The 20,230-nt window shown below is 35.5% G+C and overlaps 1 protein-coding gene across 2 annotated transcripts in view; it reads left to right on the top strand.

The window, feature by feature from the left end:
* Positions 1 to 20,230, top strand: part of Ascc3 (activating signal cointegrator 1 complex subunit 3) — a 293,022-nt gene that overhangs the window by 188,234 nt on the left and 84,558 nt on the right. For both annotated transcript variants that reach the window (XM_075944106.1, XM_075944115.1), the window contains exons 31-34: positions 7,715 to 7,852; positions 7,937 to 8,057; positions 9,907 to 10,039; positions 15,543 to 15,668. In XM_075944106.1, the coding sequence (XP_075800221.1) occupies positions 7,715 to 7,852; positions 7,937 to 8,057; positions 9,907 to 10,039; positions 15,543 to 15,668 (518 nt within the window). The remainder of the gene's footprint in view (positions 1 to 7,714; positions 7,853 to 7,936; positions 8,058 to 9,906; positions 10,040 to 15,542; positions 15,669 to 20,230) is intronic.

Below are 20,230 nucleotides of genomic sequence, written 5' to 3'. Positions count from 1 at the left end.
AGATGTGAACATATGGAGTTGGACATGTCTGTGTACAAGCAGACTTCATGCCCAAGTAAGTTCATATAACAGCCTTGGGCAGTGTGAAGAAGAGGCACACAAGGGACTCACTTGTTTTGAAGTGAGATAGGAAACGGGAAACTGTCAAAGGTGATAAGATGCCAGTAGACAGAGACCAGTGCAGGAGAAAATGCTCGATTACATGAAGTGATGAAGGGAATTCATGGTATGAGAGAGAAGCTCCCAGTGTCATTTAACACTTGGAGGCCCTGTGAGTGAACTTGGCAAGGAGCAATCTGTTATGAACAGAAGCCAGTTTGGAACTGGTTATAGAGTAAATGAGAGGAGTGCGGAGAAACGGAATGAACCACAGCTTAGTGGTTTTTGATTTGGCACTAAGAAGGTTCGCTACATCGTGTTCCCTCAGGTGTTCAACCATGTCGTCCCACATGCAACAGGACTGTGATAGCTCTGGGTGCTTACCAATCAGCACTAAGGGGTACAAAATGTACAAAAGCAGGAGAAAGCCCTTTCTTCTGAATTCTCTGGTTGTATATTGCTTTTCTTTCTTCTTTCAGCAGGTAGCAGAATGCTGGGAAAAGATTAGGCTTTTGTTAAGATTATATTTACAGGGGCTGGAGAGATGGCTTAGAGGTTAAGAGCACTGACTGCTCTTCCAGAGGTCCTGACTTCAATTCCCAGCAACCACATGGTGGCTCACAGCCATCTATAATGAGATCTGGTGCCCTCTTCTGGCATGTAAGCATACAAGGAATGAATGTTGTATACATAATAAATAAATAAATCTTTTTTAAAAAGATTATATTTACATTCCTTTCTTAACGCTTACTTTTACTAAATCTCCAAAACTGCCCATTTCTTTCTATGTGCTGTTAAATAAGATCTACATACCTAAAGTAATAAAAGGAGCCAGTTAATTTATGCTTGTTCCAAAGATCAAAAGCAGGAAAAGACGTATCTCTCTGACTGGAGCAAGCCAGGCAATGGATATGGGTGGAGACAATATAAAAACAAAAATGAGAAATAAAACAGTTTAGTTAAATCTTGCTAATTCAGATTAATGGGCTAAAAACCTTCCTAAATTATACAAAACTTTAAAAGGTTGCTAACTTTACTACTTCGAAGTAATTCACAAAACATTTAATAACTCATGAATAAATCTTACTCTGGTTGCTTTCTGGGTTTTGTTTTGTTTGTGCTACATAGTACCAAACTTCAGGCCTCTCACAGTCTGAACAGGTGTGCTGATTATCTAGATAACCTGCCATCGATGGGAATTGCACTATCTCATGGGTTTCATTGAATAAGGAACCAGCTAGCTGAATGATAGCATTCATTGGTCTCTGTCTCCTAACCTTGAATACAGTGTGACCAGTTGCTTCCCACTGACTGCCATGCCTTCCCTACCATGATGGACTTTCATTGCAAGCCAAAATAAACATTCCCTTCCTTAAGCTTGTTTGGTCAGTCATTTTGTCCTAGCAACGTGACTAATAACCAATGTAACAAGTTTCTACCACTGACGTGAATTCTTGGCCCATTTTTATTTTCACTCTGACAAGGATCTTACTATGCTTAGTGCAGGGTACCCTCATGCTAAAGGTCTTTCTTCCCATGTCAGCTTTAGGAGTAGCTGGAAACAACACATACTCCCCAACCCTGCACCCATTCTTTGATAAACCATGCCTCAACCCTCTTAAAAACTATGGAAATGCTTATGATGTGAAATGTCTTAAAATGGTGTGGAAAACAGACCTCTGTGAATTTGCTAAGCATTGAACATTTGGGTCTAGTTGGGACTCATGGGATACCGGTGTGATTGGGATCATCAATTTTCATTCCTTAAACAACAGAAGACAATCTGTTTCTCTTTGCTTTAGTTGGTAACATGCATGGAGTACTTTATAGTTGTTTAAAGGATCTATTATCAAATCTAGTCATAAATTTGTAGAACATATTTCTTATCCCAGTTTTCCAGGTGCAAAAACTAGAGCAGAAAGATTGATTACTTACTTTGGGTGATGCAGCAAGTGACAAGTTGTACCCAAACACAGGGTAGCAAACTTGGTCTGTTTTGTTTGTTTGTTTTAACTTGCAATATTTACAGTAAGTAGGCTTATTAGCAACATATTAACCTTAGTTAAGATGAAAAAAAATTGAAGAGGGAAAAATGTATAAAAAAAACAATAGCTACAAGAACAAGAAATTGACAAGACTGTGCCATTTCACAATCATGAAGAAGTTGAAAGAGACGGCATTTGATTTTAGTTTATAGAACAAGATAATTGAGATGTTCTTCATTTTAGGCATAGGTATAGAGATATTTAAATACTAAAGAATATTTGCAAATCATCTGAGTAGATTTTTCCAGTGTGTGAATGATAATTACTCATTGTATCAAATCTTAGCCTGTTTTCTGCATACAGTCTAGAACAATGAGATCTAGTGAACATTGTAACTGTAAGTGGTCTTTTATTCATGTAGTAATATATGGGGGCACTGTGCTGGAAGGCATAAACCACATCCAGCAGTGCTGGAATCATGACTGACTGTCTACCATTAGTTATACGATCCCAGTATACTACGTGGCTGATAGGCCTCAAATTTTCACATGTAAAAGGAATGGTAACAACTGTCTTCACGGGACTGCTGTGATAAGTAAATGCATTAAGAACATATCAGATCCTTAAAAATAATGTATTTTTAGCATGCTAACTGTTATGGATTGTGCCTGTGCTTAGAAAGTTTCACCTTAGGAACATTACAGATTAGGGTGCCCAATTGGAATCTGCAGATATCCTAAAATTAGATACTCAACATTTGTAGTATCATGGTTATGCAACACTGACTATGCCAAATAAATAGTCCAAGTCTGCTAAAAGCTATAAGGTGAACTTTGACCATTTGTTTATGCCCTTCTGGTAATCATATTATGATTTAATTCATATTAATAAAATGTAATTGTGCTACTTTAGAAAGATAACTCTGTAATATTCATTTTCAGCTCAGTCTGTTCTGCATTTGAAAAGCACCCCAATATATGGACATATTCTCCAATGTATTAGAATCAAAACTCTCTAAAAATGGAAATAAGCATCAAAACTATGTACAAAAGTAAATATAAAGTGTTTTTAGAAGGATTTTCTGCTAGTGGTATAAGGAATTAATTTAGAAATGTGAGTGAGGAAAGCGTGTTAATATCTTACCTTGAGATTCCATTTGTATATTATAATAAGTAAGAATTAGGCAAGGAAAAAGTAATTTTAAATTGTATTCTATGTATTTGGAAAATGTAGCAAATCTCTTATTGTTTAGATTTTATTTATTGTTTAGGTATGTATTTACTTATTTGTAGTTCACACTTTTGTGTGAATTTGTGTTTATTTCTCATGTAATTTTTTTTTAATCAGCATTACTAAAAATGGAACCCATGGGTTTATATGTGAAAAGCAGGTGCTGTATTGCTAAGCTTCTCCCTCGGGCAGATTTATTTCCTTAATCACATATGTATATGCTTAAAATTAATATGTCACTATATGGTAAATCTTTTACAGTGTGATTGACATTTAGAGAAGGGAGGAAAAAATAATTTTGTAGTATTGGGAAATTTTAGAAACTTTTATTTTGAATAACTTTCTAGAATTCGTTTCTGTTAACATATCAATAAAATGTCCTATGTCTATTCTTCATTGTTAATTTTTCCTATTCCATCTGTGGGGTTTATCATAGAGAAACAGGTTAAGAAATTAATACTTTGCAATTACAAGAAAATACTTAAACTTTATTTAACATCTGTATTAGTGTGGTTGATTGACTCCTGTTTTTAGAAGTCTTTGTAACTTTCATGATTCTTCTGCTTAGTGTATCTTCTGTTGAACAGTTTAGACCACTGATAAGCATTATTCAGTGGCATATGGTCTGAGTCTGACATGCTTTGAAAAAGAGTACAGAGTTCTGATAATGAGGATTCTGTGAAAATGGGAAAACCAGCGCAGCAGATATGCTTTGAGAAGCTATGGGATTTTAGCATCTTGAAACAATATATCACACTCAAAGGGACAGAACTGGGCTGCACAGTCTGTTAGCTCATTCTTGTCCAATCTGGTCTCCTTTCTTTTGGAGCCAGCATTGTCATCAGCTTGCTGAATTATATTCTGACTGGAATGTACTTTAGGCTCAGAGTAATGTATCTACTTAAATGGAATCCTATCTCTCTACAAAAGCTTTTTGAGTATAATAAATTTAAAATATAAAAAATTCTATTAAGTTAAAGTAAATGGTTCAACAACTTACATATGTGCCTCTTCTCCCACCCCTTAAACAGATCACTCGAAAGCATATAGATCTGTTTCTCTTTTATGTGCAATTTCAAATATTTTTTGTTTAACTATTAGGTGGTCTGATATATTTCAAAGGTTGTTTATTGGAAAAATACCAATGCATTACAGCAAATATTTATTAAACCAACCGTACATCGGAATTGAAACTTCCTATTGTTTTCATTGTTGTAGTTAGTCATGTAGCACCCATATTACCAACAATTAACCCTTTCAGTGCTATGGTATCCATTTTTATGTAATAAATAATGTGCCATATGTCTTCGTGGAGTCGTACTTGGAGAAATTGAGATGATAACCCATACTTGTTGAGAATCTTATTTCGTTGAAACAAAGTTGAGAAAGGTTACTATATTGATTTCAAAATCAATGAAACTTTTTAATTTAAAACATACTAAGTTGTATGAATAAACTAAGTGTGATGTTAATACTGCTGCATTGTATAAAGAATAATCTATGATAAGCTTTATAAATCGATAGCACAAGAGGAGACAAATAGAAAGTGCTAAAGAAATATCTATTAAAAGGTTCAGCTTTTACTACCTGAAAATTTCCCAATTTTTTTGCTTGACTTAAAATAATTTGATCAAAATTAAACTCAGTTTAAAAACAATAACAAGTACATATAATTCAATAAATGTATTTTTTAATTCCTTTGGGCTACTTTAGTAGTATTTTATTTTACTAATTAGCATCTGTAATTTTCCCTTATGTTGTTCAGAAAATTCAGATTCATCCTTCGAAACTGTGTAATAAATGAAGTTGTTTTTGTGATTGTCCTCTTGAGGATTTCAGGGATTGCCAGCTCGGATAGGCAAAGCTTTCTTTTTAATGCATTGATTTATGTGACTGAGAGGTGAGGAGAGTGAGAAATAGCTCCTCTTCCTCCAAATCTCCTGTCACAAGGTGTTTTAGTTTTTGAATGGCAAATGGCACATTACTTTTGAGGTATGATTGTCATGGGACATCGTGAATTACACAATTCATATGTACTTGCTTTGTTTATAAAACTGAAAAATCTAAAAGTAATTTTAAGTTTAAAAGCATCAGTGAATCAATATAAATTGGAAATACCTTATGCAGTGCAGCTGGCTCAGAAATAATTTATTAGACAATAAGAACTTTCTTATGCTAATTTCATTGAAGACAGTGTACATATATATAGTAAATTTCAGAGAAGTTTACTTCTTATGGTCACAGATAAAGGCAAAAGCTGTTATGTATTATAAAACAGAATGAACTTTTAATACACTACAACTATCAGTGAAAGTTGACAAATAACGTTTCTAATATGTGTGATATTCAAAGTATTGCCTACTTAATGTATCATTTTCTATAAATTAATTTTACTATTAAACATTACTTTCTTTTTATGTATTATTAGTACAAGACAGCTTGTTCCCACATTCTAAAATCTTACAAGTTTTTTTAAATTATGAAAACAAAAGGAATATAAATGCAAGCAGTTATTCCTTGTATGGATAATATGGACTTGTGTATTTTTTCTAAAATGTAACAACCACATAAAGTTCTCTTAATTGGAGATTTTGAGATGTTTACTTTATGCACACCCGGAAGAGGAAATGTATTCTAGTTGTGCATGATAGAAGTTGTCAGGAGGGAAAAAAAATGAAATGATATCTGAAGACAGTATTATTTATTTGTATTTCTACTTCAAGCATATAAAATTGTCCATGATCTTTTTCCAAGTTCTCCCTCCAGTGTTGAGTACTAATGGCATGTGTAGATAAGGCTATAGAAATAACTAAAATGGAATAGCCTTTTAAGGGTGTGATGTTGAATGCTCATGAAGGGAAAAACTTCCTATGCTGTCCCTGAGGTTACTCTATGCTTTAAGGACAAGCAGAAGACCACTAAGAAGAGGAGATTGGACTTTCTGTTTAGTTCTTTATAAGGAATAAATTTTATAAGCAAATAAAATTTTCTGCCATTGCCATCAAATTTATGTTGTATTCATTATATCCAGTGTACAGTGGAGATGAATAGAACATTTAAAGAATATTTATTAAATGTGTTCCAAAAAACATGTAGATAGATGTATGAAATTTAACTGAAATAAGGGAAGCTTTAGACATAAACTCTATAAAAATAAAAAGCTAGAATATGTGAACATTTTTAATATATCAAAAAACTTTAAATAAGAAATAAATTGTATAGTTTAACTTTGAAACAAGGAATCACATAGCCATCATTTCCAGTTAAATTGATAGAAGAAACACTTTGGATTTTAACCATAATTTTAAAGCAAATAAAGGATATATAATTGTTTAGGTACAAATTAAAACTACAACAGGAGTTAAATAGTAGGCGAATGTATATTTTGTAGGTGCTTAAGAAAAATTCTAGGTAATAAAACATAAGTGAATACTTTGAAACATTTGGTCTGTCAAGTTATTTTAAATAATAAATAAAATGATGTTTGAAAAACTAGATAAGGATGTTTATGGGCAAAGAAAAGTTGTTACTCATCGGCATGTATACTGGTTATATTACACCGGTAAGCAAAAGAGAGATGTCACATCAATTAAAGTAAAATGGTAATTCACCCCCAAAAAAGCAACTAGGAGATATGAAAGGCTTTTAGCTACTGATCAAAGCAATAAGAAATAAACAAAGTAGTCTTTTTAACGATTAAATTTTTTTTCAGGCTCTGACATGATTATAGTTAGCAACTTTTCTGGCAGAAAAGTTTGGAATAGACCTCCTCCAAGCATCTTCAAACTGTTTTTATCCATTGGCAAATTTTCAGATAAGGCTAGTTACTTATTACATGACTTTAATGGAAGGATTTAAATGCGTACATAAGATTACTCTTATTATTATTTCTAATTTACAGATAAAGAAACGGAGTCAGTCATGTGACTTAATGAGCCCTAAGTTTAGTATGAAACTTTGTTGTGGTAAATACTTTCTGTTAGAATTATATCAGATTCTTTTTGTTTTTGCATTTTCTCAAGTTTAGACTCAGATCTGAAAAGATAAGTGTCTTTTTATTATAATGATCCTGAACATTTTTAGACAATCTTAAATCCTTTTAAATATTCTATAATCATTAAGAATAATTTCTATTTATCATCACGTATTTTTCTATTGTTTAATAATACTAAAATGGGTAGTATGAAAAATACGTTTTTACCAAAAAGGAATTCTTTTCTGTTTACCCAGCTTTAATGAAAGCAGTAAATGGATTATGTATTTATGGCCATATAATGTCATTAAAGGCAGAAAAAATGCAAAAACAAAAAACAAAAGGTATGTCAATCTAACATAATTGAAATGCATGAGTATTTTGAAGCTGATGCACCTACATCTTAGACTTGTCCTTGCATTGGCAGATGGAGAACATCATTGGGACAATACGAGATTCCAACCTGAAGCTGACTCTAGCTTTTGGGATAGGAATGCATCATGCTGGACTACATGAAAGAGACCGAAAAACTGTAGAAGAACTATTTGTGAACTGTAAAGTCCAGGTACCTTTTCCCTTGAATAAATATTTAAAAGTGATATCGAAGTTTCATTTTATTTAGCTATAAAGCATTATGTTTATCTTTTAGGTTCTTATTGCTACAAGCACATTAGCATGGGGTGTAAACTTTCCAGCTCACTTAGTAATTATTAAAGGAACTGAATATTATGATGGAAAAACAAGACGTTATGTGGATTTTCCCATTACAGGTAATTTTTCTTAGTTCAAAGATATATTAAACTTGTCTTTCATCTTTAGCAATTTAGGTTTATATAAATTAAATTTTGAGAACTCATCTCATGTATATAATAATCAAGTTAAGATGTCTTTGTTTTTAGCATAAATGCTTCAGTAAATATTGAACTTTTTTATTTCTTGCCCAATTCATTAATAATCAAAACCATAGTTAGTGATTTCAAATTCATAAAAGTACTGGTTAATAACTATTAGAGACAATAAGTTCTGATTAAGAACTATAATTAATAGATTTCAAAAACTATTCGGGTCTTCTATACGATTCCATTGGTCGACTTCTCTGTTTTTATGCCAGTACCACACTGTTTTCATCACTGTAGCTCTGTAATAGAGTTTGAAGTCAGGGATGGTAATGCCTCCAGAAGATCCTTTATTGTGTAGGATTGTTTTGGCTATCCTGGGTTTTTTGTTTTTCCATATAAAGTTGATTATTGTCCTCTCAAGATCTGTGAAGAATTTTGATGGGACCTTGATGGGGATTGCATTGAATCTATAAATTGCCTTTGGCAGAATTGCCATTTTTACTATGTTGATCCTCCCAATCCAAGAGCAAGGGAGGTCCTTCCATTTTCTGGTATACTCCTCAATTTCTTTCTTCAATGCCTTAAAGTTCTTGTCAAATAGATCTTTCACTTCCTTGGTTAGAGTTACCCCAAGATATTTTATGCTGTTTGTGGCTATCGAGAAAGGTGAAGCTTCTCTGATTTCCCTCTCTGCTTCCATATCCTTTGTGTATAAGAGGGCGACTGATTTTTTGGAGTTGATCTTGTATCCTGCCACATTACTAATGGTGTTTATCAGCTGTAAAAGTTCTTTGGTGGAGTTTTTGGTGTCGCTTATGTACACTATCATATCATCTGCAAATAACGAAAGTTTCACTTCTTCCTTTCCAATTCGAATCCCCTTGATCCCCTTATGTTGTCTTATTGCTATTGCTAGAACTTCAAGCACTATATTGAAGAGGTATGGCGAGAGTGGACAGCCTTGTCGTGTTCCTGAGTTTAGTGGGATGAATAGTTTTTAGATAAAATCACTACACAGTTTGTGTGGATGTATGTATATATGCACGCTCACACACACACTACACAGTTGGTGTGGATGTATGTATGTATCCATGCTCACACACACACTACACAGTTGGTGTGGACGTATGTATATAAGCACGCTCACAATGTGTGTGAGCGCACATGTGGACGGGCACAGCAGCATTGTGTGTGTACATGCAGGTGGAGGCCAGAGGTTGATACCAGCTGTCTTTCTCATTGACTAAAGAATGGCAGCTCTTGCTAAAGCCAGAGTTCTTCTAATCTAGTTAGCCAGTTTGTCTTGGGAACCCGTCTCTGTCTCCCATGTGCTAGGATACAGAGAAGCTGCCATACCCTTCTGGCTTTGATATCAGTACTGAGTTTTCAACTCCTGTCCTCACACTTGTACAGAAGTGCTTTATCCACTGAGCCATCTCCACAGACCCTACAATATCAATATTGTCAAATAGTATCTTAAATCATGTAACTTAAGAGAACTTCATTTCACAAATAGTGTAAACTGCCATTTTAAGAGTTTAGTCTTAATCACAATTGCTTATTTAATGTAAATTTTGAATATATCATATATATGTGATTATATTATGTATATAAACAGAGACACATATATATATGTTAAAGACTGTAATAGTGATGATCAGATATTTTCTTAAAATATCCTATTAACTATTAGTCTTTGTTGTTAGAAGTGTGACCTGATCGGTAACTTTACTTTGTGCTCAGTGTCACTGCAGGGTGCCTCTTATTATCTCTTTCATAGATGTGCTGCAGATGATGGGAAGAGCTGGGAGACCTCAGTTCGATGACCAGGGCAAAGCTGTAATTCTTGTTCATGATATAAAAAAAGACTTTTATAAAAAATTTCTTTATGAACCTTTCCCAGTTGAATCAAGGTAAGTTTGGGCTTAAACAAATGGGTTTCGTTTCATAATGAATTTGTGTTTTTCTAGTTATATTTCTTTTCAATTGAAAATAAGTTTGTCATACAATATGTTTTGATCATATTCTTTCCCAACCCCAGCTCTTCCCTGATTATATCTTTCTACCCACCCAACTTCATGTTCATACAATCTCCCTTTCCTTCTCCTCTTCCCTATCTCCCGCTGTCTCAAAAGAAACGAAAAAAGAACAAAAAAAACAAAAATCCATAGATTAGAAAAACATCATAAATATTAAAACAGATAAAACAAAAAATATCAAAGCAAAGTAAAAAGCTCTAACAAAGAAGCTATTTGCAATTGATCTCTTGGGAAAGGGAAAATCAGTTTTTCCCAGTGGAGTAACACTGTATATCATCCACACTTCGGGGTAGACCTTGTGCCTAGGAGTAGTTGGCCAGTACAAAACAGACTTAATGGTTGCTTTTTCTTTCTTTTTTTTTCTCAAATTTTGTTTGGGTATTTTTTGTCCTGGTTATGTCTTACTAAAAAACAATTAGTAATACTCATAACATAACTTTACAATGTGAGACAACATACAGCTGTTATTATTATTTTAAGGGAAACTTTGTTGTATGGCTGAACCATTACTCTGGCCCAGGTGACCCAGGTTGAATTCTGAGCTCTGCCACTAAATTGCTTGACTTTGAGCAGTTCCTTTCGCTTTTCATTGTGAACAAATGTGAGTGATAGCAATTTTAACTTGCTCATTTGTATTTGTAGGGATAAGATCAATAATTCTTGCAACCAATATCTGTTGTGAGGAAAGCATTCAGTACTACATTACTTTTCTGAAGAATTTGTATTTTCCTTGGTATTTGTATTAGGTACTTTCCTTTTTGCAATAGAGTCCACAATAAGGAGGCATGTAATTAACAGTTTATTGCTGATCACGTAATACAAAAATTCTGTTCCCTCTACATGTAACTCCAGCTCTGCTGGAGTCCATATTCTCTTCTGGCCTCCGAGTGCACTACATTCGCAATCACCAACCCCACTTAGACATACAACATTTGAAAATAATAATAAATATTAAAATAAGAAAAAACATTTATTAAAGACTTTAGCAGTCCCAAATGTTGGGCTGTATTTGTTTGCTTGCTTTGGCTTTTATATGTGTGTGATCTTCGGGACTGAACCTAGGGCCTGAGGCATGGTAGACCCTACCACTACATATATCACTGCCCCCTTTTTTGCTTTTCATTTTGAGATAGGGTTTTATGAAGTTACCCAGTTGGATCTTGGACTTACTCAGTACCCCAGCCAGGCACTGAACTTGCAGGTTCCATGCCTCAGTCCCTCTTGCTGAGTATTTTCTTAAGACACCAAACCTCTTTACCGACATAAATAATCCCACTCAGACTGAACCAGACAAAATTAAAGTTGCTCATGTTTAATGGAGTTCTCCTGAGTGACCCTGGGAAAACATGGAGAGGCAAAGACCCCACAAAACCTGGAGACCACATGTTCATTCTCTGGGTGGAGGCAGTTTAAATAGCCTGTGGGAGTGGTCCCAACCTTCTCTGGGGAGGAGTTAATGATTTGGTGGGCTTTCTTGACCCTCCCTGTGGGGGGGACACCATTTGGTGGGCTTTCTCGGAGGTGGAGTTTGGACTGAGGCAGCTCCCAGGAGCTGGGGTGAAGCCCCCAGCCAAACAGTCCGGCCATTTTGTATAAAGGGGTGTTAGGGAGCTGATGTGATGCTTTTGACCAGACATTCCAGACTTTTTTGATAAAGGTGTGCCAACGAGCTGAGATGAAGCCCCTTAACCAAAAGTTTAGACTCCTTGGATAAAGGGGCACCAGCTCAAGTCTGGCTGCTTCCTGCGGGCTTGGGGTGATGTGGGAAGGGGAGATCTGGGATTTGATGGGCTCACACTTAGCCAGAGGTGTGGCTGGAGTGGCATCCGTTTTACTCTCATCCTGGAGATATCAGGCAGCTGTTTCTTGGAGGGACATGAGAAGGCAGGTGGCTAGGAGAAAAAAAAAAAAATATATATATATATATTGTTATTATTGGCCCTATGAATGGGCTAGTCATGGGAAGAGTCATTGACTGCCAGAAAGAATGGGATAGAGAAGTGCCCTGGTTGTACTGGTGAGGCTCAGATGTATAAGTGGGACACAATAGCAGATAAACCAGATTTTAGTTGGTAGGTGTCTTTGATCCAGGAGAGTTGATACCAATGGTGAAGTCCCAGAAGCTGGTACATGTGTTGGTGTTGTCTGGAGAGCGCTTAGTAAATTTGTCTTTGCCCAGACAGCAGGAGTGACCTGTTAAATATGTTTGAAAATAGGTGGAGTTAAAGTAGGCTCTGGAGACTGTTAGTTATTACCAGACCTGATTTTTGATACAGCAGCAGAACTTTTTCCCAGGAACCTGTAGGTATCTGTAAGACAACTGGAACACATTTACATCTTGCTGTCATGGCAAAAGGCTATTGCTTTAGGTTAAAAGGAACTGGAAACTTTGAGCCTCTGAAGATACACCTGAAACCTGTTAGTCCTGGATTATGAAGTCTGTTAAAGAAGCACACCTGTCTGTATTTTAGCAGGAAACTTAACAAATGAAGTAACGAGCTACCAGTACCTTAGCCATTAGACAGATCTAAGAGGGATAAATGAGCAAAAATGAAAGAGCTTTTTTAGCTATGCAGGCAATCCCAAGTCTCTCTTAGTCCTTGGAAAGCACCAACCTAGAAGCAGTGCTTGCCATTAGCTGCTGAGTACAAGACGCCCAAAGATTTTCCTGTGGGGGAAAGATTTAGTCTACCTGGCTTGGCATCTCAGTGGGCCCTCCAAATGTTAAGTATTTTCTTAAGACGCCAAATCTCTCTGCCAGCATAAATAATCCCAATCAGACCAAATTAAAGATGCCCATGTTTAATGGAGTGCTCCTGAGTGGCGCTGGGAAAACATGGAGACCTCATGTTCATTCTCTGGACGGGGGCAGTTTAAATAGCCTGTGGAAGTGATCCCAACCTTCCCTGGGGAGGGGTTAACGATTTGGTGGGCTTTCTTGACCCTCCCTGTGGAGGGGACACCGTTTGGTGGGCTTTCTCGGAGGTGGAGTTTGGACTGAGGCAGCTCCCAGGGGAGGGAGCTTATGCCAGGAGCTGGGGTGAAACCTCCAGCTAAACACCCCCCCCTAGAAGCTTAGATCACTGAATTATACCACAAGGCTCTACTGTTTGCTTATTTGATTATGTTTTCCAAAGATGAAGAAAATTTATATGTTTATATCTAAATACCAGGATTAGAAAAACATCATAAATATTAAAAAGATAAAATATTATGAACAACTTTATAAAAATAAATTTTACACCTTAGCTCAAAGAATAAAATTTATTTTAAAAATTACTAAAACTGGCACAATAAAAAAGAGAATATAAGTCATCAGTACCAGATATGTCAAAGCAGTTGAATTCAGAATGCAGAACTTTTTTCAAAATGAAATCATATGATGCAGATACTTTACTGTTGAATTCTTTATACTATAGAAGGAATAATGCCAGCCATTAATGAGCTTTCTCCTAGTAATAGAAAAGGTAGGAATTGCAGGGTGTGGTGGTGCATACTTTTCATCCCAGCACTTAGGAAACAGATTTGAGAAAAATCTATGTCTACATAGCGTATTCCAGATTATCCATGACTAGACTACATAGTAAGAGCCGAGAGAGAGAGAGAGAGAGAGAGAGAGAGAGAGAGAGAGAGAGAGAGAGAGAGAGAGAGAGAGAGAGGAAAAGAAACATTAGGAATAAATTTCTAGTTTGTTTTATGGAGTCAGAATAACTTAGATGCTAAAATTCATTAAGAAATCATCTTAAGAACTTAATAGACCTGTGTATCTTTTGAATGAATACAGAAATCAAAAACGAAACATCACTATATATATTTATATCATTATATATATATGTATATGTATACATACACAAATACACTTTACCCTGTAAATACAAAAACTGTTTCTGAAAATAAGTGAATCTAATTCGCCACAAAAACAAATGATAAATGTCATATGACCATCTCATATGTATTTTTAAAGAATTTGATTTAACATACCCATTTATCACAAAACTAATTTACTCTGAGCATTGTATAGTAAAAAGGTTATTTTTTTCTTGTGCTATGACCATTACTAATATTTTATGTCATAAAATATTCCATAGCTAATTCAGTTCTCTATTGCACATTTAGCAATCCAATTTTCTCTTCTAAAGGATTTTTTTAAACATGTATGAATGTTTTGCTTGCATGTATGTAAGGGCACCAACATGCCTACCATGCTAAAGGAGGCCAGAAGAGGGCATCAGATCCCCTAGTACTGGAGTTGCAGTATGGGTACCAGTAACTGAGCTCTGGTCCTCTGCAAGTACTCATAACGGCTGTGCCGTCTCTCTAGCCGCACGGTTCCCTCCTCTTGTGTATACTGTGACAGTGAAGCATTTTGCCTTTCTAATAGTACATACAGATGTTTCTCTATCAGACTGTGATGAAAAAAGGGAATTGCTAGATTATAGTCAGCCCTCCAGTGGAGATTGCCGGTACTCTTCATGCAGACTGTAACCACTTTCACTCTGTCACAATAAATTGAGCTTGTCATAGAGAGTATTTTTTACATTCAGTTTTTCTGATCTATTCATGTCCTTTACAAAAGTTAATTTGAATACTTGCATATGATTCTATTTGTAATTATTTAGCCCTTTTTGGACATTGCTTGTTTTTTATATTATACATAAGAAACTAAAATTAGCATGTTCTTTCCCAATCTTTCAACACATCTGATCACCTTTTTATATTCAATGAAACTTTCCTATTCTTTCAAGCACTTAATGTTCACTGGGTGAATAGAGGAAATGTCTTTGCCTCCGCCTATCATCTCTGTCTCACAAGTTCCCTTTTAGTCTTTACTCCAGCACTTCTTATGTTCTTCATTTCATTCAACAAGCCTCCTCTCTTGAGTCACATCTTCTTTTTCTGTAAGTTTCTAGCTTCCTTCCTGCCAGCCTATGATTTATTTTTCCATATAGCCATTATTTTCTGAAAAAAAAAAAAGATAGCAAGGTTACTATTTGTTGAGTATTTACCAGATGGCAGGTAGTAGTAATTGCTTTCAGCTGGTTTTTACTACTTAAGGTATTCTGGGGAAAGTCTATATTACTATAGTACTTGCACTCTGTTCATATTCATGTACATTTTATCAAGAAAGAAAGCATACGCATATATGTGCTAGTTAATAATGTGTTCTTAAGTTCATGGTGCTAAGTTGTGAATCTGTAGAATTTGTAACAACTTTTAACAGTTATCACCAAATAATCTGAAATAAATTATTTATAAATTATACAAAGTTGTTATACATAAATTACATAAAACCACTTTTTGATAGCTTAGAACATAAAAATCTGAATCTTTACTGTTTATTGTTCATTGTATTTCTTGTCTCTTACTCAATATATAGCTTATTAGGAGTGCTTTCTGACCACTTAAATGCAGAGATTGCTGGAGGTACAATAACATCTAAGCAAGATGCAATGGATTATATCACATGGACTTACTTTTTCCGACGTCTTATGATGAACCCTAGGTAAGTGTGAGGCTCTGTGAATTGGCAGTTGCACATTGTATGTACAGAAAGCACAGGCATTTAAAAGAAACTCCAAGTCTGAGTGTTTGTCAGCTCTTAGCACATTCTGTAGATGCAAGTTTACAAGAAAATCATATAATGTCCCATATAGTCATAGTACATAAGAGTATGGTTGATTGTATACATTTGCTATTTGAATTGCTGTAGGATAATTTTCCTATGTAGTTGGAAGACAAAGCACTGAAAGTCATTAAGGCATCTTCGTTACTGTGTGTTAGTAACTAACAGAGATACAGTTGAAGTTCAAAGAAAGGTTAAGAGTGGTGAAGTTGGATGAGAGAAATTATGGAGTATTTCTTAGTGTTAATAAGAATTCTACAAGATAAAATTGTGCTGTAATTGATCCTATTTTTCTCTTTCTAGTTTATTAGATCTTGATTTAGCAGGCACTTATCAGATGTTATGTCAAACTCTGAAATGCATGTTTGTGTTTACCATCCTTTGTCTCCAGTGACTCCCATTTCTTATAGGAAAGGCATGAGTAAGCACTAGAATTTGGTAAATTCTCTAAGAGAACTGAATTTAAACCTGTGAAGGTAATAGCTTGTCAGATAATGTGATACTTCAGATATTCAGAACTAGAAAAGGTGTAAAGCAACCAGGCAGGAAAATAAACACAAAGGGTCCTGGAGATTGGAAGAGTCATTAGTGTTTATGGATTAGGAAAGTTTGCTGTGCTCAGAGAGTAAAGGGTATGGGGGGTAAAGCTTGTCCCAAGCAGAAAGTAGATGACTACATTGGAGGGAAAGGGTCTGTGTCTACAAAGCATGCTGAAGAGCACCCATCTGATCCTTTCTGAGGGTATGGGAATGAGCCACTGTGAGTACTTATACATGAATTAACATCATCAGAATAGGTTTTGCGGTATTTCAGTTCCTAAGCACTTTAGTAGAAGATAGTTACAGCAAAAAGGCCAACTAGAGAGGCATTTACTACCAGGTAGTAGTGGCGCCCACCCTTAGTCCTGGTACTCAGAGTCAGAGGCAGGCAGATCTCTGTGAGTTTGAGGCCAGCCTGGTCTAAAGAGTGAGTTCCAGCACAGGCAGGGCTACACAGAGAAACTCTGTCTTGAAGAACCAAAAGGAAAGAGAGAGAGGGAGGGAGAAGAAAGGGAGTGGGAGGGAAAGAGAGAGAGGGGAGGACTTTTGAGAACTATAATAGATACAGAGGAAATGGAATAGAGCAAGGGTCAAATATGAGATATTCCTGTTGAAATTATAAGCCATTATGAAGTCTTTAACAGAGGAAACATGGAAAATGGCATCAGAAAATCTTACTGTTGGTAGCTTAAAAAAATATTTTAGCTAGCATCTCTCCTTTTATACATAGCTGTTTTAAATTGCTGTGTCTTTACTTAGTGTCCCTTAACTGTTAAGGCGTTTAGGACAAGCAAGTTCATTAGCAGGTTGCAGATTGCTTCCCTTTATGTGTGTTCTAAAAAATCAAACTAATGGCTCTAAGGGTTCATTTGAAAAGAATTTAAGAAAGTCTTTCAAAAACGTTGTTAAGAAATGCCATTTACTCCAAACCTATCTTTCCTGTGTTGATATCTTATATAACCACTGTAAAATTTCCAAAATCAGAAAATAACATTTATATAAACCTAGTAGCTAACATGCAGCCTTTATTTAGATTTCACCTATTGTCTGGCTAATCCCCCTTTCTATTATAATTCAACCTAGTGTTCTACATTACAGTTGGCTGACTTGTCCACCATGGGTCATTTTTGTCTTTCTGTATCTGAAAATGCTGACTCCTGATGAATGCTAACTAGTTACTTTTACACGATTTTTTTATTTGGATTAGGCACAAGTTTCCTCATTATGCCTTTTTTACAGTACCACTGAAGCAACACTATTCTCATCACATGGTTTATCAATTTTATCTCGTTTTTTGTTGACTCATCATTTTTTTTGTTGTCACTTCAAAATAAATCATCTTTTTTATTGATTTTTATTGAGCTCTACATTTTTCTCTGCTCTCCTTTCTGCCTCTCCGCTCTCCCCTTCAACCCTCTCCCAAGGTCCCCATCTCCGAATTTACTCAGGAGATCTTGTCTTTCTCTACTTCCCATGTAGATTAGATCTATGTAAGTCACTCTTAGTGTCTTCATTGTTGTCTAGGTTCTCGGGGATTGTGATTTGTAGGCTGGTTTTTTTTTGTTTGTTTGTTTTATGTTTAAAAATTACCTATGAGTGAGTACATGTGATAATTGTCTTTCTGTGTCTGGATTACCTCACTCAAAATGTTTTCTAGCTCCATCCATTTTCCTGCAAAATTCAAGATGTTGTTATTGTTTTCTGCTGTGTAAATATACCACATTTTCCTTACCCATTCTTTGGTCGAGGGGCATTTAGGTTGTTTCCAGGTTCTGGCTATGACAAACAAAGCTGCTGTGAACATAGTAAAGCACATGTCCTTGTGGTACGATTGAGCATCCTTTGGATATATACCCAAAAATGGTATTACTGGGTCTTGAGGAAGGTTGTATCCTAATTTTCTGAGAAATCGCCACACTGACATCCAAAGGGGCTGTACTAGCTTGCATTCCCACCAGCAATGCATAAGTGTTCCCTTTTCCCCACAATCTCTCCAGCATAACTTGTCGTCAATGTTTTTAATCTTGGCCATTCTTACAGGTGTAAGATGGAATCTCAGAATTGTTTTAATTTGCATTTCTCTGATGACTAAGGATGTAGAACATTTCCTTTAGTGTCTTTCAGCCATTTTAGATTCCTCTGTTGAGAGTTCTCTGTTTAGGTCTGTACTCCATTTTTTTATTGGATTATGTGTTCTTTTGGTGACCAATTTCTTGAGTTCTTAGTATATTTTGAAGATCAGACCTCTTTGTGATATGGGGTTAGTGAAGATCTTTTCCCATTCTGTAGGCTATCATTTTGAGTTGTTGACCATGTCCTTTGATTTACAGAAACTTTTCAGTTTCAGGAGATCCTATTTATTAATTGTTTCTCTCAGTGTCTGTACTACTGGGGTTATATTTAGGAAGTGGTCTCCTATGCCAATGCGTTCAAGTGTACTTTGCACTGTCTCTTCTATAAGGTTCAATGTGGCTGGCTTTATGTTGAGGTCTTTGATCCATTTGGACTTGAGTTTTGTGCATTATGATAAATATGGGTCTATTTTCATTCTTCTACATGTTGATATCCAGTTATGCCAGCACTGTTTGTTAAATATGCTTTCTGTTTTCCATTTGATAGTTTTAGCTTCTTTGTCAAAAATCAGGTGTTCAAAGGATCGTGGATTATTCCAGGTCTTCTGTTCAGTTCCATTGGTCCTCCTGTCTGTTCTTATGCCAATACCAGGCTGTTTTCAGTACTGTAGCTCTGTAGTAGAGTTTGAAGTTCATTTTTTTTTTTTGTTTTTACTTCAAAAGAAATCATCTTTCAGTTTCAGTTACTCTCCACCTGCTTCTGGTCTAATTTAGTCCCATTTGTACTCTGTCAAACAGTATTGATCAAAAATAAGATTAATTACATAGAACATGTAAATTAGATATAGTTTGGTTTTCTTTAAAGATAAGAGTAAGAAATTTCCCAGATAATTTGGTTTGGATGGATATAACTTCACTTTCATTTTTATAGCAAGGAAATCTCCATACAATCATAATAAACAGTGGTAATTAGACTTAACACTAGAAGTGCTACACAGTGATGGAATTTTAAAAGGAAATTTTACTAGATCTCTGATCAAAGACATTTTGTTGGCTGGTGACTTGTGTGTCTCCTTTTCAGTTGTAGGCATCACCCGTGTAAATCAACATGTGTTACAGAATTCACATTGCCTCACAAGTTTTGTCTGATGGCCAATATTCCAATCACATTGATAAATGCTACTTCAGCTGATTTTTAGGATACAAAGTATCTACTCTTGACTCTATAATGTGTGTGCTTATTTCATTAGTAGCTACCTAAGTAAATGTTCCAGGCAACTCTGGTTAGAATAAAACTGACATTCTGCAGTGCAAGTCTACATCAATTAATCAGCCCAGATTACAGAAATGATTGTTTTTCTAAAAATAGCTCTCCGGGTAAAGTGTTTGCTAGACAAACATGACAGCCCAAGTTCTAGCTACAATTAACTATCTGAAGATGTATTAGTAAGCAAAAGTTTTTGCTATGCTTTGGTAAATAAACCATGTGACACTGTATGGGCTAAGACTTTGGCTTTCATTTTGGGTAAAATGGGTACCATTGCTGTGTTTCAGCACAGGACATGGACAGCATCTTTTTGTGTCATAGTCAGGTCAATTATAATAATAAATTTTGTCAGTGATTCATATTTCCCTTTTTAAGATAGAAATTCTCGGATCCATTTATTTTTATTGAGGGGATGAGTTAAGACAGGGTCTCACTATTTAGCTATGATGCCATCCTGGAACTCACTATGCAAATAAAGCTGATCTCAAACTCACAGAGATCCCCCTTGACTCTGGCTCCTCAGTGCTGAGGCTAATGTGTGTGCCACCATACACAGTTCAGATC

The sequence above is a fragment of the Microtus pennsylvanicus genome, chromosome 1, assembly GCF_037038515.1.
Source record: "Microtus pennsylvanicus isolate mMicPen1 chromosome 1, mMicPen1.hap1, whole genome shotgun sequence".
Taxonomy (NCBI): Eukaryota; Metazoa; Chordata; class Mammalia; order Rodentia; family Cricetidae; genus Microtus; species Microtus pennsylvanicus.
The sequence above is the reverse complement of the archived record's forward strand: the minus strand, read 5'-3'. Positions and strand labels throughout refer to the sequence as shown.